The 24029-nt window shown below is 42.4% G+C and overlaps 1 protein-coding gene across 1 annotated transcript; it reads right to left on the bottom strand.

The window, feature by feature from the left end:
* Nucleotides 1-877: 877 nt before the first annotated feature.
* Nucleotides 878-23069, bottom strand: ARL6IP5 (ARF like GTPase 6 interacting protein 5). The gene is made up of 3 exons (XM_019947706.3): nt 22776-23069; nt 3806-4023; nt 878-1826 (listed from the first exon to the last, which is right to left on the bottom strand). The coding sequence occupies exons 1-3, from the start codon at nt 22949-22951 to the stop codon at nt 1654-1656; spliced, it is 567 nt and encodes a 188-aa protein (XP_019803265.1). The 5' UTR covers nt 22952-23069; the 3' UTR covers nt 878-1653.
* Nucleotides 23070-24029: the final 960 nt, after the last annotated feature.

The following is a 24029-nucleotide window of genomic DNA, read 5'->3' as shown; positions in this document are numbered from 1 at the left end:
AATATGTATAAGCCCATGCCAGGTTTAAAAAAGGATTCCATTAGCATTCGGTTTTATTCTGGCTGGAAATTAATAAAGTATTACAGTTTTATTAACAGTATTTGAAACACAAGCTGTCTTTTTGCTGCAGAGAGAATATTTGCGTGTTTATAGGGCTGTCACTGAGTTTCTCAGACATTTAACACAGATGCACAGTAAATAAAGTCTCACCCCCCCCAAAAAAAAAATCTTTGATAAATTTTATTCATATTTGGCTATGGGTACAAATTCTAGGCCATGTATGTGAAGTCATGGTGATATCGCTTTGCTAGAGAGAAGGGCTGCAGGTCGGCTAAGAAATTAAAATGCAAGAAAAAAGCAGGAGCAGCTTATGCATTGCTTCTTATTCTAGGACATACAGGGTCTCTTCAATAAGTACTGCTCCAAATGTCTTCCTAATTCCATGCTAGGGAGAGCTAAATATTTTCTATTCATCTATGAAATCACGCAATTGGCAAGGAAAACATGTTGTATCATCTATTTCTGAATACATGGGAAGTGAAAGGAAGAAAGTAATAGAAAATATAAACTCATGCTATCTTAATTCTAATGTCTAGCTGTAAAAACATATAATTGTACCAAGTGCTATCTAATATTTTTATGAACTGCAGAAGCTGTTGATCACTCCCATTTTTGAAGGTCTTTTTGCTTGGTCATCTAAAGATGCTTTTCAGATTTCAAAAGATCAGCTATTATTGTCCTCTTTCTGTCCCTAAGGAATTAGTAAAATGCACGTTCATTTCCTTCTTTCTAAATGTTCCAGTTAAAAATTAAACAGTGAAGAAAAAAGGGAAACATTATCTTGGACACCTTTTTGTCATTATAACAACAAAAACTGTGCAATAGAAACTCAAGTTTTATTCTGATTTTTTTGTTTGTTTTTTAACAAGACCGTCAAGAATAACACAGGTTACAGAGCTGTAACCTCCTTAAAGAAGAGGATATTTAGTTTGCAACAAATGCCTTCTAGTGAGAACATATTACTAGCACTTCAAAAATTTACAAAAGGTTGACAAAATATTCTCCTAAATAGCTAGCTTTATATTTATAAACAAAATAGAAACAACTGGTTTATCCACTGCACATCAAACAGGAGGCAAAGTGATCGAGATCACCTTTGATTTTAAAGAAAAATAAAAACTACTTATACCCCACATATTATAATCCTAAGGAAGGAATATTTTTGAAGGATGCTGAGGGGGATTAAAACAGGCTAATGCATGACATCCTCTCCTTCAGTAGTCTTTTCATTTACTCATATTGCCTTGATCCTTTACAATTACTTTTTTCCTACAAGATAACCATACTGTTGCAGTACAATCCGTAATTCTTTTCTTTTATTCCCCTTAAGAAATAAGTGCGACCCATTTCCTATCAGCTTTCATAAACACACTTGAAACTTCAGACATAATAGGAGGGTGGTTTCTTTCAGTTTGAGGCCTTTTCTCCGTAACAGCAGAGAGGAGAACAGGGTGGCCTCTCCGTGCGTGCTGCCATGGATAGCTGGATGGTTTGTGCACCTCGTATTTCAAAAACACAAACGGAAAGTAGGTCTGGACAAGGACAAACTGCAACCCGATTTCTGCTGCAACCCTATCAGCAGGTCAGCTCTATTTACTCCTTCACTTTACTGATATAGTCAGTGAACTTGCTGATGCTCTCTTCCTGCTGTTCTAGGGCATCCAGGACAATGCCCATGGGCGTCCTCTTCAGACCGATCCCCTCCATTTTATTCTCCAGTTTGTTCTTGAGGTTCCGGAGTCTCAGCGATGCGTGGATAAACATCACTACAGGGAAGTGAAACGTGGTTAGCATCAAAGCAACGGTTCTCTGTTTCCCTTCACACTTGTAGCAGAAACTTTCTCTGTTAGCTACAGTCCCGTCTGGTTCTCTCATTGATCCAAGTCCCCACATGGATCCTTGGACTTTATATAAAGTATTCTTTGTGTGTGCAGGAAAATGTTGTGTTCAGCAGCAAGGACCATAATCTGGCTGCCACTCTCTTCCCTTCACACATTGATATCATTACCTTTCAGATGCTACTTAAATGCCCTGAAATTCAAAGTGAATCCATGCGATTCCAACTTCACTAAAAAGCAACTGAACACCAAGCATTTCAGAAAAGAGCTCATGCTCAGTTCAGGGATTACCTGTATTTTGTCCCTGCAGGAGGCATGCAGGTGAAGTCCTCTTAGAAAATGTCTGCTATGGGGCAGTTTTCCATAGTGTTGGGTATAGATGTCTAGATAAAAAGCTAAGGGTCTTATGGGCCTTATGTAACCTGGTGTTCCCCAGATTTGCCTGACTATTAAGTATTACCTGAGTTTGTTTATAAAGATTCTCTGGCCTCTCCCCTAGACCTTCTGAACCAGAATCTTAAAGGGACGGTCCTGGGAGTCTGTATTTTAAACAGACACACTGGGTGATCTGCACCAGCAGTTTTCAAACTTCTGTGTACATACAGATCACCTGGACAGACGGTTAAGTAGGCAAATTCCCAGTCTTCATCACCTAAAATTCAGCCTGTTAAGACTGAGGTAGGATGCCAGAATGTAACATTTCAGTAATCATTGTGGATGCTTCTAATTGTGGATGCTTCTGACGGAGGCGATTTTGGACCTTCATTTTGAGACGCACTGATGTGTGTTCTCTCTGGAGGCTCCTAATCTAGAGCGGCCATTAGAAACATTTGAGAAGCTTTCTAAAAATACAGGGTCTTTGGGCACCACTGTGGACCCAAAGAATCAAAATCTCCAAGGGATGTAGCTGGCAAATTTATATTTTTAAAAATCATCCTGGATGATTCTCCCAATCATCAAAGTTTGGGAATCACTGATATTGTCTAATTTCCTTCTGTTATAGATGAGTGAACTACAGCCCATAGAGGATAACTGGTCCAGATCCCATGGCTGGTGTCCAGCAGGTCTAGGAATAGAAACCTGGACCCTTGACTCTTGACTTCTGCTACATTTCATTACCCTGGCTTGTGTTTTTACAAGCTGTGCATTTAAGCAGAATCACTGAAGTACTAAGCCTGTAGCACATAAAGAAAACCTGAAGAGTATTTCAAAAAGTCTAAATTTACTGATTCAATTATTTTATCCAATAAGGTATGAGATTCACATATAAATATTCTGGGCTTAATCTAACCTTAAACAAGCAATTGATTTTATTTAATGGTCTAGCGGCACACGTGAAATGCTATTAAAAGTGAAAGGGATATTCCTGTCACTTAATACACTATAATTTTAATCAGATTTCTCTTGATGAGACTGGAATTTTATCTGTTCTCTGTTTCAGGCTTCAAGTGCTTGGGAATCTCGGTAAACAAGGCATATAGACTTTAGAAAATGTCTATTTCTCTTCACCAGAATTGGAGTACTTGGTATCTGTATTCTGGGCCAACTTACAAAACTTTCAACACTAATTATGATCTTCTGAGTAAGTAGAGAGTAAACATCCATTTCTCTGTCACCACAGGATGCCTGGCACTGAACGCCTGAGAACAGACTCTGATATCAGACACATCTGGATTCCAGTGCAGGCTATACCACTTTTCTGCTGTATGACTTGTGATCCGTATTTGTTTTGTTTACTGTATTTGTGCAATTAATGGACTATTAGGCCTTGATCTGCTGTTTCAGAAAATTCTGATAATTTTGTAGACCTGCCAACACACCTCAGAAACAGGTTAGGTTATTCCCACTGAATGATCGCGCCTACATTTCTTTATGATATAAGGAAAGGAAGGCCCAGGTTCACTTACACAGCAAAGGAAAAGTGATGCCAAACACAAACACCATGACTCCCCCAAACATGGATATGAGGAAGTAGCTGGCTAGCATGACCACCATGACAAACGTTGTGGGGTACTGCTTCTTCATCCGGCGGAGGATGTCTTTATTGTGGGCTGCCCACACAAAGCCCGTGAACACCAGCACCACCACGATGCCTCCAAGAATCATGTTGAAGGGGCTCAGGAACCTGGGATATGAAAAAAGAGGGAGCCCAGGTCAGGAGGAAGAAAAGGAGGAAGGGGAGGAAGAGTAACAACAAAGTACTTACTTAAGCCTTTTATGTAAGTTGTCTCATTTAATCATACCTTGATGAGGTAGATGCTATCAATTTACTTCTCAAAGGAAGAAACTTAGGCACAGAGGTTAGAAAATGGTGGAGCAAAGATTCCCACTGAGGCAGTGTGACTCCCATCAAATAGCCCGTCTCAATAGAGGCCCAGCATTTTAAAAGACTAGAGCCCCTCTTTTGGACGGGCTGTCTTTAGCTTTTATACATCCTGGGCTCTAGTACACGTTGATTGTATTTTCTGAGCTCCAAGAGCTTATTTAAATCCTCCTAGAAGCTGCCATGCTAGATGAATGTGGAGTACAGGTCACACAGTGGGCTCCATGAGCCCGATCCGGTCTGCAGTCACACTTGTGTTTGGACTGTGCAATAATTTTTAAAACTTTTACTTGAATCCCAATGGTTTTTTTTTTGTTTTGTTTTTTTTTTTGAGGTGCGCGGGCCTCTCACTGTTGTGGCCTCTCCCGTTGCGGAGCACCAGCTCCGGACGCGCAGGCTCAGCCGCCCCGCGGCACATGGGGTCTTCCCGGACTGGGGCACAAACCCGCGTCCCCTGCATCGGCAGGCGGACTCTTAACCACTGAGCCAACAGGGAAGCCCCCAATGTGTTTTAAAAAAAAAAAAAAAAAAAATCCATAAATCTTGGGATTTCTTGCTTCTCCCGGAAACAAGAAAATCTCACAAAACTGGGCCCAGTTTCCCATGTCAGCCACTGGCTGGAGTGCCTTCTCACTTAGATAGAATAAATGCTCTCCCTTTAGCCTCAGCCCTCACCCCCCACCCCCAGTATCTATGGCATCTCTGACACAGAGGCCCCCAGTGAGCTGCCATTAATATTGTTTTTCTAACAGCTCCCCTGCACTGCTCTCTCACATAAGCTGCCTGGCCCATGGAGGCATTTGGGTTTATGACTCCTGGCACGGAGAGGCCATTATAATTCTTTAAAAGGCCCAGAGTATCATTAGGAGATGGGTCATCAACTGAGATTTCCAAGCATAGAACCTCCAGTTTCATTGTTACATGAAGCAAAGGTTACTCTACTGTTGATAATGGGGGAAACACATTATAAAGAGGAAATTTAGATCAAGTATTTCATAAGTGAGAATGACTGGGCATTGTAGCCCCACGCAGCCCAACCCTCCCACCCCACTGTGTGTACAAAATCCTTAACAAGACATTTGTGGTCAGCAAGTATGATGAATTACTAACTTTTTACCCTTCTAAGAGGCTAATGAGCATTTTGCTTGGGAAGGACAAAGAGGGTCCGTGTGTTACCATCATGCTCTGAATATTAACATCACTGATTTGGAAGACAGGATAATGAAAGGTGATGCCCAGAGCTTACTTTCTCTGAAATAGAACAGATGAAGGAGTCATATTCATATTGGGATGCATATTTAGGACAATTAAGATTCTTTTTTTTAAAAATCCCTTTAAATTTTAGCTCTGATTCTGCCTCCTGAAACACAAAGCTGTTTTAAATAGTTTCAAATAGGAGTGAAAGTATTGCATATCTTAATGGGTGAAATCAGGGACATAAGTTATGTCAGACTCCTTTGAAAAAGTAAAAAATTTCTACCAAAATGCACGGAGTTAAACAGTGGTAAAAGTAGTAGCACGTAATTTAAAATTAACCCCTACAATAATAAGTTGCTTATTTCATTCAGAACTCTTGCAAATACTTATACCCTTCAAGGCAAAAATCTCCTCTTTAGAATAGTCTAAGGAAGTGAATAAAAATGCAAAGACTGAACTGTAACAGTATTCACACGAGTGGTATTTATCATTTATAACCTTTAGAAACAACCTATGTGGCCAACAATTTACTAAATGGTGGCATATACAACTGTTTTCAAAAAGTCAAAGCATACATAATAATGTGGGAAGACAATAATATATTGATTGGGTAAAAGTGACAATTCTCTCTGGTAGGTGGATTTAGCACCTATGTTATATAACTCAGAAGTAGAAATTTTTGCAATTCGTAAATTATTTTGTAATCAGAAATAAAATGAACATATGAAAAATGAAATATAAAGATGTAAAAGGGGACCTCCCTGGTGGTCCAGTGGTTAAGAATCCGTCTTGCAATGCAGGGGACACAGGTTCGAGCCCTGGTCAGGGCACTAAGATCCCACATGTGGTGGGGCAACTAAGCCCGCGTATCGCAACTACTGAGCCCGCGCACTTCAACGAGAGAGCCTGCACGCTGCAAGCTACAGAGCCCACACGCTCTGGAGCCCGCCCGCTGCAACGAAAAGATCCTGCGTGCCACAGCTAAGACCCAGTACAGCCAATAAAAATAAATTTAAAAAAAAAAGATAAAATAAAAACTAAAACCTGATCTTTAAAAGAAAAGAAAAAGAAAAAAGACTATGGGATGGTTAATTCAAAAAAAAAAAAAAAGATATAAAAGTAACTGCTCCTCAGCCCCACAACACCGGCTTGGGACAGGCCAACTACAACAGTCCAATCTTACCTTGCCTCATCTCTCCAATAACATTAATGCAATTTCAATTCATACGCAGAGCCAAGCTCTTCCTTCTCCCATCCAAACCTTGGTTTCCTGCCCACTCTCTAGATCCTCTTGTAACCAATCCACCACCTGCCCTGCAAGCTTTCCCACCTTCCAGCACACGTGCTAGTCTATCTGTCCTCCTCCGTCAGTTTTTTATTATTTAGGTCTTTTCGCCTCTTTGTTCTTTTTTCTTTTCTTTTTCACAGTTTTATCTGGCTTATACCGTGTCTCCAGCTTTGACCCTGGAATTGGTTTGGGAAAGACAAAAATTTCCTTATAGGTCTGGGGAAGGGAAGACTTGGACAGGGCCAAAACAAAATCCTCTTTAGCTAGTGGTAGGGAGACTGGGTAGAGAGGCTCAGAAACTCTCACAGATTAATAAATTTCATTTCTAGCACCAAAAAGATTCTGAGAGAAATGATACCAAAAGACTCCAGTAGTTATACTGGGTAATAGGATCATTAGTAATATATTCCCATTTGCTTATCTCTATTTTCATATTTTTTCAATAGCCACGTATTACTTGAAAATAAAAAAAAAATTGATATTTAAAAATAAAAGAAATGGGGGAAAGGTGCCTGAAAGAGACAAACCCTTTTACATAGCCTTGATGTTGACAAAATCAACACCAACTCAAAGAAGCAGAGCAGAGGGTTCAAGTTTAGGAAACTCCTTTGCATAAGCTGCAAATAGGAGATGGCTGGTTGGTGGCAAAGTGTCAAAGGTCTCCGGCGCAGTTCTTCCTAGAATATCTGTTAAAATAACAATTCACGAGGTGTAGCATATACTAAAATGCATGCCAAACTGTTTCTATTTTTCTCGGGACAAGTGAGGTAGATACCTAGGCTGAATGTCTAAATAAAGCCCAGGACAAAGAACAATGAAAAATCCAGGCCTGACTCAAGCAATTCCAGATTTGCTTTTCACCTGTTCCTGTTGCTCATGTTCAAGGGAAGTGGTTTTAGCTTACCACGTGCCCAGCCATGATCTGTAATTAAACCAAGTTCCAAGCTGGAAAAAAATGAACAAAGTTACTTGGAGCAGAAATGATTTTCTTCCTTACTCCGCTTAAGGGCAATTCCATTCTAAGAAAGGGTAAAATGCACACTACTCCCACTGCCCTGGCACCTCCCTCTACTTGGAGCAAAATAGACCACCCTCCAGAGATTAATTTCATTTTCCAGTGAGTGTAGGAGTTTGGGAACCAGTTCTCGACTGAGATGAGTAAAGCTGTTTTACTCAACAGTTGGGTTCTTAGTGACATCAGTCACAATGAAGCCCAGGGACCTTTAGGACAAAACTTCCATAAATGTGCCACCCCAGCTTTCATGTGGACAATTGCCATTGGGCTCGATGGGTGCTATTTCATTTTTTGGTAGTCTGTGAATGAGAGAGAGGGGGGAAGGGAGGAAGGAAGATAGAGGGAAGCAAAGGAGAGAGGGAGAGAGGAGGGAGAGAAAAGAGAGCGAGATCGTGATTTTCTATCTTTGTTGAAAATAGGACCTAGTTTTACAAATCAAAAACAATAACTTTTTCTATTGTGAGTTAAAAATATATACTTACATACATATGTATCCTATCCAATTAAAAAGTTGATAGATAAATGTAATAGTTAAAAATTCTGGTGGAATCACTGACAGTTGTATAAAAGTTTAGAATCCCAGCAGCCTCGTCAAAGAGGAATCACCCCAGTCCCATTAAACAGATGCATAAACTGAGGCCCAGGGCAGTGAAGGAACATAGTCAAAGGGATCCAGGGGGAGAAAAACAGTGCCAGTTGATGTAATTGTGACAGCAATTCATAATATAACCCATTCTGTGTTGTTAACCAGCTTCAGAGATTTCCCCCCTCAACCATTTTAGAACCCTGTCCTTCCAGTTGGGGTAAGCAACTAAGGATCATTCTGGGAAATCCCTCAGCATTCTCATTTCTCTCTAAAGGAAGGCAGCTATGAGTGGCTGTGGACACAGGTCCTAAACTTGCCAACATGACTCAGCTAGCTATAGCTATAGTTTCAGCACAAGTTGCTAAAAAAAAAAAAAAAAATCTCGGCCAACAGTAGAAGTTTAGAGCTAGGATGGATCTTGAAAACACACCTCATTCTACATAGAAGCAAGGTAAGGAATAGATAAGTTAATAAATTTGTCCCAAGGCCACCAATTGCAGTGCTGGTGATAAAAGTTTACCCGAACAGAGATCTTCAGATCAACTCAAGTGCACGTTTGGTAATGCCTGCCATGCCGTGATGCCAGCAAGAGCCAAAGAGGTGGTGAAATATTTTCTGAGCAGCAGAAGCAGCTTTGCACTGAGTTCCAATTTTCTAACCCAAAAAAGCTATTTTGTCAGTTTGGTTCCTGAGGAAGCCTGACTCACCAAGAAAGCGGGGAACAATTTACTCACAGTGCACTTCTCTAAATTGGTGATGTTTTTCTGAGGTTCTTAAACAACCAGAGGGGTCACTGCCAGTATGAATCCACCCATCCATTTTCTTGCTTCTCATCACTCTTAGGATAAAAACAGGATTCTTTCCACATTCTACAAGGCCCCTCAGGGTCTGGCCCCTGCTTGCCTCTGCAGCCAGGGTATGTAGTTTGTACCTGGGACGATGGGGCTGAGCTGAGGGCGTAAATGTGGCCGGAAATTCAGGTCACACTTCACCCACCAAGTCTGCAATTTGGCTTAAGCTGCATCTCTCAGGACGAAGGGACAATCTGAATCATCAGTATGAGGGATGGCTAAGGGGTACACCATCTCTGCCTGCCAGCTTTTTCATACCGCCGCCTCCTGATTCTGCAAGCCATCTGCTGGCATTCTTATCTGTCTCTAGAACTTACCCTGCCCTGGCCATCACAGGCCTGAGCACAAGCCGTTCTTTCTGCCTGATTCACTCCTATCTTCTTCGAATCTCAGCTTAATCAGCTTTTTCTCAGTCTCTCTGACCACATCCTGGCACCGTCTGCCTCTTCTTCATAGCTCTGAACCCAGTGGCAGTTTGATATTTACTTGAATGAATATTGGATGAATGTCTCTGTCTCCCACTAGAGACCAAGCGCTATGAGGGCAGGGACCGTGACATTTTCTCCCCAGCACTTGGCGCAGTGGCTGGCACAGAGCAGGAGTTCAGTAAATATTTGTAGAAAGAAAGAAAAAGGGGAAGTGAGAATCTAGCACATTTTCATGTTATTTAAAGTAAGCTCAGCAACTTTCTATGGCCAGGAATTAAGTGACAAGAGAGTTATCTTGGACAAATCGCGATTATTCTCACTGTACACTAAGTATTACTGTAGAAACGGTCCCCGTCTTTGTACCTTCACAGAGTTGTGATGAAAGGAACAAAACAAAAACCAAAAGTAGGAGAAACTCCTATGCAAACATAGGAGATAATCAGATGAAATCGCAGGGCCCTTGGGCTCGCTGGAAGGAGGAATCTTTGTAAGTTCTGTCACTAGTGCTGGCTGGGGGCCAGGAGGGAGAGTGGGTGGGACAGAGAGAGATTCATCCACCTGCAGACCTGTCTATATAGGCCCTCTTGCCCTTGGATTCCTCAGATAATCCCAACCTTCTTCTGTGGTTATTTTGGTATCCCAACACGGCTTCCTTCCTGGCAAGAACTGTCTCTGACTATAAAGGACAAACGTAAATGTACAAATCAGTTTTGAGTAAACGTGTTCGGTGTCTCCTGGGTCTAATGATCACAGGCAGTTAAGGTGGGGCAGGGATCAGACTCCTTTGTCACAGAAAGGTTAAAGTAACCTAACCTTGAGATTTTCCTAACCAACCGAATCAGCTCAGCTCATAGTATTTATTGCATACTCGCTGTGTACTGAATATTCATCACACCGTGTGTACTGGTCCCATCAAACTAAACACATCCAAATGATCCGCTGTCTTGGCAGCAGGTGGCATGTAAAAAGTATCCATTCTAAGACATATGAACCTCCGTGTTTTCTTTCGTATTTATCAAGCTCATTGCTGGTTTTATATTTTATTAGCAACAGCTTGGACCTGGGTTAGAAGCCATGAGTCTCACCCCTCCCCTAGCCGTGGAGCTTCAAATAGTCACTATACAAGGGACTAATTAGACTGCAACAGATCCTTTTTAAACTTTTTTTACAGCAAATTTCTAAAGGTAGAGAGAATGGTATAATGAACCCTCACGTACACTGATCACTGCCTTCAACAATTAGGAACCCACAGTTAATCTCACAATAATGCTTTAGAACTCAAGTGGAAAGATATTTGTTTACAAACTGTTCTTTCTGAATGCTTTTAGTGGAGTTGATTAAATGGTTGTCACATGGCAAGTTCTTACAGCACTGTGGAGAGAGGACAGGGGTTTGGACAAATGCTAATGAGCCTGGTGACACATAAACTCCCTTCCTACAAGCAGTTCCTGTCTATTTACCTCCCACTAACCCCAATTTCTGCATTCCTTTTTGTTTCCTGCAGATGAAGACTTCACTGATGGGATACAAAGCAGATTAGAAGAAGCAGAAGCCAGAGCCCCGGTTTTCCACTTCAGATGGGCTTTCTGTCTTCCAGGTGTCTCCATTTCACAAATGCCCCCTGGGAGAAAAGGCCAGGAAATCCTATCTATTTATGGTAAATGCTTGCAGAACGGAGATGCAGCCTACAGGTTTTTTCTTAAGATCACGGGCACGGAAGTGTTCCCTGAAACAAGAAGCCAAGCTCATTACAAGAGCCAGGGGAGGATGTTATAAGTATTCTGAAGCTGAGTGATTCACTTGTCCAAAAGGAAAATAAAAAATCTCCAAGGGTGCTGTTCAATTTGGTACAGGTCCAGTTCATCTTTTAGAATTGCATTTCCTGTACAGAGCTCTCTGCCCCTAGTAAGTTGATCGAGAGCTTTTGCCCTCTTAGAAAGGGGTAAAAAAGAAGCCCCAAATCTGCCTATTTACTTGAACATTTACCCAGAATCATTATAAATCCTTATATAGGGAAAGGGGATAGAAACTACCAACCGCAGGAAATATTTTAAAAAATAAAGTGTGTATGGGGAGGTGTTGAGAAGAACAAGGTTATATACATAGTGTCAGAAGATGATTTAACAGAAGAATTCTTACTTGAGGAAGAATTTTGAGATTAAAATTTCACTGAGTGTTGACAGACCTCTTAAAGTTTTGTACTCAGAAGAAACACATGACCCGCCCCGGAACGACATGTGCCAGCATGCCATGTCCAGTGCCTCAAGTGCAAATAAAAGTGCGTGGAAGGGCAGGAAGAGATTAATTCTGGGAGGATTTGGGATGGCTGGGTGGACTTGTACTCCTGCTGGTATCCTCAGAGCACCAACAGTATCTGGCAAGTAGCAGGTGCTCAGCAAATACTTGTCCAACTCAGTAGAAGGCATCTGTGCTGCAGGTGAGGATGGTTCCGTTTAATAATCCTTTCCCCGTCCATATACTCAATGCCTCTCCCATTTCTGACGCCGGAGAGTTTTGCGATTTGGCATCATAACGTATAGGGGAGATCAGGTAAGTCAGGTTGAAAATGATGTGTTTATATATGTGTATGTTTCTGTGCACTTATATAAAAATTAATTCTTATGTGTTCAGCATCCTCTTGGTGCCTCTAGAAACATGGTGAAGGCAGGAACCACAGCTGTCTCATTCTCCACTGTATCTCCCGGCCCTGTGCCTGAGAAATCAGTAAGTGCCTCATATTCTTTGTGGAGTGAACAAATGAAACAACACAAATAGAGTAATGTTGTAGAATTGGCTAAGGAATCTCAGAAACATTTCCACTAGGTTTCAGCCTGTTTATGCAATTGATTTCATCTGCAAAGGTTTTAATACATTCCCATCCACCCAAGGGCTCTTTCTTTTCTTCCTCTACCAGCTAGAAACTTGGTTTTTCTTCCTTTTTGCAGTAAAAGGGGCAAACAGTCTGCCCATTTCTTAAAACCAGATGCTGATGGCTACCAGCCTGGAACATATTATGGGACCACACTCATTTTTTTAAAAAATTATTTTTATTTTTTGGCTGCGTCAGGTCTTAGTTGTTGCACGCAGCATCTTTCCTGTGGCACGTGGGGTCAGTAGTTGTGGCATGTGGGCTTAGTTGCCCTGTGGCATGTGGGATCTTAGTCTCCCGACCAGGGATCAAACCGGCGTCCCCCGCCTTGCAAGATGGATTCTTAACTACTGGACCACCAGGGAAGTCCCGGGACCACACTCATTTTGAAAAGATTACAGTAATACTCTTTTCAGATAGAAGAAACTCCTTACCATCTTAAGCGACTAAAAGTAAAAAGTGGTAACTCTAGTTTCCACCCAGTGGTAGCACCAACATGGGCCACATGGAGATAAAGTATCAATACTTTAGCTAAGGAGAGACCTTCAAGACGGTGGAGGAGTAAGACGTAGAGATCACCTTCCTCCCCACAAATACATCAGAAATACATCTACATGTGGAACAACTCCTACAGAACACCTACTGAACGCTGGCAGAAGACCTCAGACCTCCCAAAAGGCAAGAAACTCCCCACGTACCTGGGTAGGGTAAAAGAAAAAAGAAAAGACAGAGACAAAAGAATAGGGATGGGACCTGCACCAGTGGGAGGGAGCTGTGAAGGAGGAAAGGTTTCCACACACTAGGAAGCCCCTTCACGGGCGGAGACTGCGGGTGGTGGAGGGGGGAAGCTTCGGAGCCACGGAGGAGAGCACAGCAACAGGGGTGCGGGGGGCAAAGCGAAGAGATTCCCGCACAGAGGATCGGTGCCGACCGGCACTCACCAGCCCAAGAGGCTTGTCTGCTCACCCACCAGGGCGGCGGGGGGGGGGCGGTGTTCGGAGCTGAGGCTCGGGCTTCGGAGGTCAGATCCCAGGGAGAGGACTGGGGTTGGCTGAGGAACACAGCCTGAAGGGGCTAGTGCACCACAGCTAGCTGGGAGGGAGTCTGGGAAAAAGCCTGGACCTGCTTAAGAGGCAAGGGACCATTGTTTTGGGGTGCTCGAGGAGAGGGGATTCAGAGCGCTGCTTATAGGAGCTCCAGAGATGGGCGTGAGCTGCAGCTATCAGCGTGGACCCCAGAGACGGGCATGAGACACTAAGGCTGCTGCTGCCACCACCAAGAAGCCTGTGTGTGAGCACAGGTCACTATCCACACCTCCCTTCCGGGGAGCCTGTGCAGCCCGCCACTGCCAGGGTCCCGCGATCCAGGGACAACTTCCCCGGGAGAACGCACGGCGCACCTCAGGCTGCTGCAACGTCATGCCGGCCTCTGCCACCGCAGGCTCGCACCGCATCCGTACCCCTCCCTCCCCCCGTCCTGAGTGAGCCAGAGCCCCCTAATCAGCTGCTCCTTTAACCCCGTCCTGTCTGGGCGGGAGGAGACGCCCTCAGGCGACCTACACGCAGAGGCAGGTCCAGATCCAAAGCTGAACCCCAGGAGCTGTGCGAACAAAGAAGAGAAAGGGAAATCTCTCCCAGCAGCATCAGAAGCAGCGGATTAAATCTCCACAATCAACTTGATGTACCCTGCGTCTCTGGAATACCTGAACAGACAATGTATCATCCCAAAAGTGAGGTGGTGGACTTTGGGAGCAACTGTAGACTTCGGGCTAGATTTCTGCATCTAATTTGTTTCTGGTTTTACGTTTATCTTAGTTTAGTATTTATTATCATTGGTAGATTTGTTTATTGATTTGGTTGCTCTCTTCCTTTTTTTTTTAATATTTATAGATATATATTTTTTCTTTTTTTCATTTTGTGAGTGTGTGTATCTATGCTTCTCTGTGTGATTTTTGTCTGTATAGCTTTGTTTTTACCATTTGTCCTAGGGTTCTGTCTGTCCGTTTTTGGTTTTTTTGTTGTTTGTTTGTTTGTTTTTGAATAGTTTTTAGCGCTTGTTATCATTGGTGGATTTGTTTTTTGGTTTGGTTGCTCTCTTCTTTCTTTTTTCTTTTCTTTTCTTAATTACTTTTTACTTTTTTAATAATTTATTTTTTTATTTTAATAACGTTAATTTATTTTTTTCTTTCTTTCTTTTTTTTCTCCCTTTTCTTCTGAGCCATGTGGCTGACAGGGTCTTCATGCTCCAGCCAGGTGTCAGGCCTGTGCCTCTGAGGTGGGAGAGCCAAGTTCAGGACATTGGTCCACCAGAGGCCTCCCGGCTCCCGGTGAAAGCTCTCCCAGAGATCTCCATCTCAACGCTAAGACCGAGCTCCACTCAGCGACCAGCAAGCTACAGTGCTGGACACCCCATGCCAAACAACTAGCAAGACAGAAACACAGCCCCACCCATTAGCAGAGAGGCTGCCTAAAATCATAATAAGGTCACAGACACCCAAAAACACACCACTGGATGTGGTCCTGCCCACCAGAAAGACAAGATCCCGCCTCATCCACCAGAACACAGGCACCAGTGCCCTCCACCAGGAAGCCTACACAGCTCCCTGAACCAACATTACCCAGTGGAGGCACACACCAAAAACAACGGGAACTACGAACATGCAGCCTGTGAAAAGGAGAGCCCACACGGTAAGTTAAGCAAAATGAGAAGACAGAAAAACACACAGCAGATGAAGGAGCAAGGTAAAACCCCACCAGACCAAATAAATGAAGAGAAAATAGGCAGTCTACCTGAAAAAGAATTCAGAGTAATGATAGTAAAGATGATCCAAAATCTTGGAAATAGAATGGAGAAAATACAAGAAACGTTTAACAAGAACCTAGAAGAACTAAAGAGCAAAGAAACAATGATGAACAACACAATAAATGAAATTAAAAATTCTCTAGAAGGAATCAATAGCAGAATAACTGAGGCAGAAGAATGGATAAATGACCTGGAAGATAAAATAGTGGAAATAACTACTGCAGGGCAGAATAAAGAAAAAAGAATGAAAAGAATTGAGGACAGTCTCAAAGACCTCTGGGACAACATTAAACACACCAACATTCAAATTATAGGGGTCCCAGAAGAAGAAGAGAAAAAGAAAGGGACTGAGAAAATATTTGAAGAGATTATAGTTGAAAACTTCCCTAATATGGGAAAGGAAATAGTTAATCAAGTCCAGGAAGGACAGAGAGTCCCATACAGGATAAATCCAAGGAGAAACATGCCAAGACACATATTAATCAAACTATCAAAAATTAAATACAAAGAAAAAATATTAAAAGCAGCAAGGGAAAAACAACAAATATACAAGGGAATCCCCATAAGGTTAATACCTGATCTTTCAGCAGAAACTCTGCAAGCCAGAAGGGAGTGGCAGGACATATTTAAAGTGATGAAAGGGAAAAATCCACCACCAAGATTACTCTACCCAGCAAGGATCTCATTTAGATTTGACGGATAAATTAAAACCTTTATAGACAAGCAAAAGCTAAGAGAATTCAGCACCACCAAACCAGCTTTACAATAAATTCTAAAGGAAATCCTCTAGGCAGGAAACACAGAGAAGGAAAAGACCTACAATAACAAACCCAAATCAAATAAGAAAATGGTAATAGGAACATACATATTGATAACTACCTTAAATGTAAATGGATTAAATGCTCCAACCAAAAGACATAGACTGGCTGAATGGATACAAAAACAAGACCCGTATATATGCTGTCTACAATAGACCCACTTCAGACCTCGGGACACATACACACTGAAAGTGAGGGGATGGAAAAAGATATTCCACGCAAATGGAAATCAAAAGAAAGCTGGAGTAGCAATTCTCATATCAGACAAAATAGACTTTAAAATAAAGACTATTACAAGAGACAAAGAAGGACACTACATAATGATCACAGGATCAATCCAAGAAGAAGATATAACAGTTGTAAATATTTATGTACCCAGTATAGGAGCACCTCGATATATAAGTCAAATGCTAACAGCCATAAAAGGGGAAATCGACAGTAACACAATCATAGTAGGTGACTTTAACACCCCACTTTCACTAATGGACAGATCAACCAAAATGAAAATAAATAAGGAAACACAAGCTTTAAATGATACATTAAACAAGATGGACTTAATTGATATTTATAGGACATACCATCCACAAACAACAGAATACACTTTCTTCTCAAGTGTTCATGGAACATTCTCCAGGATAGATCGTATCTTGGGTCACAAATCAAGGCTTGGTAAATTTAAGAAAATTGAAATCATATCAAGTATCTTTTCCGACCACAGTGCTATGAGACTAGATATCAATTACAGGAAAAAATCTGTAAAAAATACAAACACATGGAGGCTAAACAATACAGTACTAAATAACCAGAGATCACTGAAGAAATCAAAGAGGAAATCCAAAAATATCTAGAAACAAATGACAATGAAAACATGACGACCCAAAACCTATGGGAGCTCCAGAGACGAGCTCCAAGGTTATCCACTCTCACCAGTATTATTTGACATAGTTTTGGGAGTTGTAGCCACAGCAACCACAGAAGAAAAAGAAATAAAAGGAATCCAAATCGGAAAAGAAGAAGTAAAGCTGTCACTGTTTGCAGATGACATGATACTATACACAGAGAATCCTAAAGATGCTACCAGAAAACTACTAGAGCTAGTCAATGAATTTGGTAAAGAAGCAGGATACAAAATGAATGCACAAAAATCTCTTGCATTCCTATACACTAGAGATGAAAAACCTGAAAGAGAAATCAAGGAAACACTCCCATTTACCATTGCAACAAAAATAATAAAATACCTAGGAATAAGCCTACCTAAGGAGACAAAAGACCTTTATGCAGAAAACTATAAGACACTGATGAAAGGAATTAAAGATGATACAAACAGATGGAGAGATCTATCATGTTCTTAGATTGGAAGAATCAGTATCATGAAAATGACTGTACTACCCAAAGCAATCTACAGATTCAAGGCCATCCCTATCAAACTACCAATGGCATTTTTCACAGAATTAGAACAAAAAATTTCACAATTTGTATGGAAACACAAAAGACCCCAAATAGCCAAAGCAATCTTGAGAAAGAAAAGCTGGAGGAATCAGGCTCCCAGACTTCAGACTATACTGACTTCAGGAATCAAGACAGCATGGTACTGGCACAAAAACAGAAATACAGATCAATGGAACAGGATAGAAAGCCCAGAGATAAACCCACACACATATGGTCACCTTATTTTTGATAAAGGAGGCAAGAATATACAACGGAGAAAAGACTGCCTCTTCAATAAGTGGTGCTGGGAAAACTGGACAGTTACATGTAAAGAATGAAATTAGAACACTCCCTAACACCATACACAAAAATAAACTCAAAATGGATTAAAGACCTAAATGTAAGGACAGACACTGTGAAACTCGTAGAGGAAAACATAGGCAGAACACTCTATGACATAAATCATAGCAAGATCCTTTTTGACCCACTTCCTAGAGAAATGGAAACACAAACAAAAATAAATAAATGGGACCTAATGAAACTTCAAAGCTTTTGCACAGCAAAGGAAACCATAAACAAGACCAAAAGACAACCCTCAGGATGGGAGAAAATATTTGCAAATGAAGCAACCGACAAAGGATTAATCTCCAAAATTTACAAGCAGCTCATGCAGCTCAATATCAAAAAACAAACAACCCAATCCAAAAATGGGCAGAAGACCTAAACAGACATTTCTCTAAAGAAGCTATACAGATTGCCAACAAACACGTGAAAGGATGCTCAACATCACTAATCATTAGAGAAATGCAAATCAAAACTACAATGAGGTATCACCTCACACCAGTCAGAATGGCCATCATCAAAAAATCTACAAACAATAAGTGACAATTTCGATTGTCACAACTGAAGGGGAGGGCACTTTTTTTTTCCAAATTATGTTTTACTGATAAAACAAGTAAAAACTGATTTATCAATCTTCACATAGTAGAGAGCAGAGATGGTGCTAAACATCCTACAATACACAGGACAGCCCCCTACAACAAAGAATTCTACGATCCACAATGTCAGCAGAACCCAGGTGGAGAAACACTACAGAAGGGTATTTCACCAAATTTGCAAGGGCAATATGAATTAGCAAAGATTCTGAATTCTAAACTTTTTGAAATTGAATTTTTACACCATAGTAATCCTAACCAATACGTAGTAAGCACTGTCAGCAACGACCCAGTTAGAATCACTCCAGGAGCATGTTGCTGTTATGTGCTGGCATGCTGCTATGTGCTTCAAAATAATTTATTCTGTTAAAAGTTGCCCCCGTGATCACGTTGAAACCTTACGTTCATTTATTTATTCTTTGCATTCGCCAGCTAAACATCTGCTGTATTATAGGCCTTGGGGATCCAGGGAATAAAAATAATGCTAACCACAACAACAAGAAAAAGAAAAAAATAATCACAAACAAAACCCACAGGGAACTCCCTGGTGGTCCAGTGGTAAGACTCTGCGCTCCCAATGCAGCAGGCCCGGGTTCCATCCCTGGTCAGGGAACTAGATCCCGCATGCATGCCGCAACTAAGAAGTCCGCATACCGCAACGAAGATCCTGCGTGCTGCAACTAAGAGCTGGTGCAGTCAAATTGATTGATTAACTAATTAATTAATTAAAAAACCCACAGTCTCTGGCCTCAAGGACTCAATAGTGCAGAGTGAAGACAAGTGAAGAGACAAATTAAGAGCCTGTGGGGTAAATACCAGACAAGATGTGTGCACACGTGTGGGGAGTGAGGGGCAAAATCCTGTAGGAGAAGCAGGAGGAGATGAGTAAGTTGGGGACTGGTGTTTGGGTGGATGGAGCTGCTGGGATACAGATGCTATCTGTGTTTCTCCTTAAGTCAATGATAACACCAACAATGATACAAATAATAATGAAAACTCCAAAATAAATTTCGTGAAGCAAAAAGTAGGAGCTGGACACTGTTCTAAGAAACTTGCCTATATTAACTCAGATAATCCTCAGAAAAGCCCTACAATGCAGGTACTATCATTAGTCTCATTTTACAGATGAGGAACCTGAGGCAAAGGGTGGTTCAAGTGACCTACCCAAGGTCACATGGCTACTGACTGGTAGTTGAGATTCAAAATTTACTTAACCAGGCTCTGGTGCTGAAATTCTTAACCACTACTTTCTACTCTGTGAAGAGCCAGAAGGTATGACAACTGTCCCCCACAAGGACTATTAGCTAAGAGACTTAGACTTAATCTAAGAGGCAGAATAGATCTCCTGAGTGGAAGTCATATGCCTGGGAAACCATGCTTTTAGGATGAAGACCAAACTTCTAACCATGGATTACCAGGCCCTGACTGATCAGGCCCTCAGGCCTGATCTGTCTCTATCCTAATCCCTCTTAATCTCCATCTTGGTCTGGGCAGCCCTTCCGGGTGTTTTGGAGCTAGATAATATCCACTTCTCAGAAGTCTTTAGACTTGAGGCTAGAGCCCTCCAACAATGACCTGGCGGTCCCTTCTGTCCAGCAGGGGATGGTACCATTGAAGAAGACACTTCCAACACAGTCCTTTCCCCGGGAAACACCCAGGCCACATTTTCACACACACTCTACCAAGATATCAAGAGAAACCATCAGATGCCAGTAGAGAATCCAGTCAAACAGCCTCCAGCTCTGTTCTGACCCTCCCATCTACTGATATCACCAAAAGAGGAGAGTCCTGTTTAGAATCAGAAACGTTCTGGCATCAACAAAGCCTCCCTGACCCTGAAGACATTTAGTTTCTTCCAGCTTTAAGATACTACAATTCCAAACCTCATGACTCATAGGAAGATGGCATAGTAGTTAAGAGTCTGGGGTTGTGACTTTGAGCAGGTCGTTTAAACTTTCAGAGCCTCAGGTCTAATAATAACAACAATAATAATGCAATAATAATGTCTCATCTCATCGGGTTGTATGAGGGAATTTGCTAAATTACTTACCAAAGTACCTGGCACACAGAGCACTCAATAAATGTTAGCTTTTATTATTATTAAATTATAAAGGAAGAAAAGTGCAATCTGGAAAGAACTACAGGCTGTGCATTTGTAGATGCATAGGAAACAGTTGAAGATGTCACACCAGGTTTTACTGGGGTACAAAGGGAATCCCACACTTGGCACACAATTTTCAGAACAACTTACTAGCCTGTATCTTTTGTAAGTTTTTAAAGATAAGATTAATTAAAAAATGAAATGGCGGGTGGGATAGGGAGGGTGAGAGGGAGACGCAAGAGGGAGGGGATATGGGGATATATGTATACGTATAGCTGATTCACTTTGTTATACAGCAGAAAGTAACACACCATTGTAAAGCAATTATACTCCAATAAAGACATTTTACAAAAATGAAATGGCTACTTTTCACTTTCACTTTCAAAAATGTGACTGCCAATCCCCATCTCCTATTTGAAAAGGGAAATAGGAAGGGCCAACACCCCAAACTGCCTGAGTTAGTAGGCTAAGACACCACAATGAAGGAGCTATATTTAGTCAGCGCGTTCATAGTGAAAAATGAATTCCATCAAGGTAGCAATGCTGCTGGAGCTTGTGTCTGATCTGGGCAGTACATCTTTTTGAAAAGCAAGGTTTTTTGTTTGTTTTTGTTTTTTTTTCTATACATTTGATTGGTCTGTGTCAAATCTTGCTCTATATCTAGATTTGGGGGAGTGTACCTCAAAAAAAAAAAAAGACCCCATAGCTAGACGACCAGGTAAGATGCCTTTACAAAGAAAGAGAAAAGAAAAAGCAAAACAACAGAGGCAATCCTATTTACCAGAGATTTTGTTTTAAAGAAATTTTTTTATTGTTCGGAGAAATAAGCCTTAAGCATAAAGCTAGGGGAAGGTTCAGAAGGCAGCTGCTCCAGGCCTGTCTGACGCCAACTAATTTTAACTTGGCTGCTGTATAATTCGGAGTCGGTTCAGAGCCCATGCTGTCCACACACCAAGCCATTCTGAGTTGGAAATTCCTTAAGCAACACATCATGAGGATCTGTGTAATTGTCTATTCAGTCACACAAATGAGAGTTCACTTCTGCATGGGGGCAGATATTCTGAACCACACCCAGAAACTGTGAACTCTCCCTCTCCCCCCCTGTGCTGGGTATTTGGTCCTACATCTTCTCAACAACTGTCACGTGCCCTTTGGTCAGGATTCATGTGTGATTGATCTTGGTGTGCCCAAGCTTGGCACAGAGAAGTGACTCAATAAATATGCCAAAGAACAGCAAACCAACTACAGAAACCATCCTATTTGCCCTTTCCCACCCTTTACAAGTTTAGATTTTTCCTTTCTCCCAGGCCAGCTTGCTTTCCTTCTGTGTTTGCTTTCAAATAGAAATGCCAGACACTTCTTTAACGGCAAATGGGTTTCTTTATAAAGTCTGAGGGTGCTTTTTTCTTTAAAGGTGCATGGGATCAGCAAGATCTAGAATATCACCACCCCATCTTGCAAAAGTGAGTGAGGCATTTCTTAAAGGGTGAACTACCAGAAAAAGTGGTTTCTAGAAGAACAGGTGTTGTGTGAAATCGCATGTAACAGAGGACACAATTTTAAGATCGGGTGTGAAGATAAAGTGACCATGCCTGGCAACTACTGGAAGAAAAAAGAGCAAAAGGACACCGTTTCTAAAGTCATGGCAGACTTCACCCCACACTGGGAGATGCGCCACCAGGCTACACCCACCCTTCTGCTCCCAAGCTCAGCTTTCCCGTACAATGTGGCAGGCATTAGGCAGAGAAACCTATAAAAAGAGTCGCCTCTCTGATGCCCCTTCTACACTAACACCCCAGAAGGCAGAGTCCGGATCCACACCCTGGCGCCCCAAGCCTTCCAGGGCGGCGTCCGCCCCAGCCAGTCCCAGCATAAGGTTACGCCACTTTCCTCTTTCTCCTTATTTTTAAGAGACTGGGGCGCTACAAATATCACCCCCAGCAAAAGCGTAATTGGGGTACAGCGGGAAAGAAGTCATTTTTTTCTTGCCTGAGGTTGGCAACATTTCCTCACCCCAGGACCCCCCATCACTCTTCAGCCCGAGGCGCGGAAAAAAAAAAAAGGGCCCCCAGATTGCTGCGGCCTCGCCCTGCGAACAAGTTTCCACTGGTTTGGCCGCTTGCAGTTGTCAGGACAGGAGCTGGTCTTGGAGAGCGTTTACGCATCCCGGGATCTTGCACCAAGATCCCACTCGGTGCTGACCCCGATCAGTACCCGGGAGGGGGACCCCACTTACCCCACGACGGAAATCATCATGGCAGCCACCACCAGGTAGTTGGTCTGATAATAGAGCAGGTTGCTCACCACGCGGTTGTTCCATTTGGAAATGTCCCTGAAGTCCGGACGGGCGAAGCGGTCAGAGCCTGGGAAGAAATCGTCCCAGGCGCGGAGCGGAGCTATATTCACGTCCATGTCTGGCTTCCCAGCTTCTTGTTCTTTGCTTCTGGAATCTGGCGGCGGCGGCGGCGGCAACCGATCAGCTGAGCGGGGTTAAAGATGACAGCGGCTCTGGCTCGGTCGGCTCTGCGGTTGGCGGGCAGAGAAACAAAAGAAATTGGGAGCGGGCGGGCGTTTCTTCTCTTCTTTACTTCTTGATTGGTTCTAAGTGGTTGGTTACAGGAAAACTGGGGGCCCGCAACAGAGCAAGGAGCAGAGTGCAAAACAGAGGTGAAATAACAGAAAGAAATCGGCGGAAATCCCCCGTCTGAAGAGAAGTGGCAATGCCTTCCCGGGCAGTCCGAATACAACGTGCTTTAAAATTCCCCTTTTGAGGGTCTAATCTACGAATGTCGTCTGGACCTTAAGGACAATTTTTGCAGCTGTTCAGAAGACAATCTAAGTGAAATGGAGTGGAAGGCAAATATAGTGTTTCTGGAGGATGAGCTGGTTTTGAAAATTAAGTAGTTACTAACCTTTGCACATCCGAATGCAATTCACATATTTCTCTGTTTCACCATGAGTCACTATGAGTGAAATGAGACTGGCAAAATGGGAAAGAAGGACGTGTAGAACGGAAGGGCTGGTCTGTTCTTTCACTTTTCTTCTTTGTTCTCTATCTCTGTTCTGTGGGGGCAAAATTATACAACTACTGTGCTGGTCTGATGAAGTGGGCACTCTGGTCACTTCAGCCCTGAGCTGAGCATGTTGTTTACGTTTGAAACTAAACAATGGTCTGCAGTGAACTAATTGTTCTGCACCCAGTATTTTCTGGGCAGAAACGTGGATTCGACTCCAGAAAAAGCTAAGTTTTTTTCTTTCTTTGTTTCTTTTTTGGCTGCATTCCGTCTTCATTGCTGCACATGGGCTTTCTCCAGTTGCAGCAAGCTGGAGCTACCATTCCATGCGGTGCACGGGCTTCTCATTGTGGTGGCTTGTCTCGTTGCAGAGCACGGGTTCTAGTCGGGCGGGCTTCAGTAGTTGTGGCCCGCGGGCTCAGTAGTTGTGGCTAGCTGGCTCTAGAGCGCAGGCTCAGTAGTTGTGGCGCACGGAC

Source organism: Tursiops truncatus, chromosome 10, assembly GCF_011762595.2.
Source record: "Tursiops truncatus isolate mTurTru1 chromosome 10, mTurTru1.mat.Y, whole genome shotgun sequence".
In the NCBI taxonomy this organism is placed as follows: domain Eukaryota; kingdom Metazoa; phylum Chordata; class Mammalia; order Artiodactyla; family Delphinidae; genus Tursiops; species Tursiops truncatus.
This window is presented reverse-complemented; position numbering and strand designations above follow the sequence as displayed.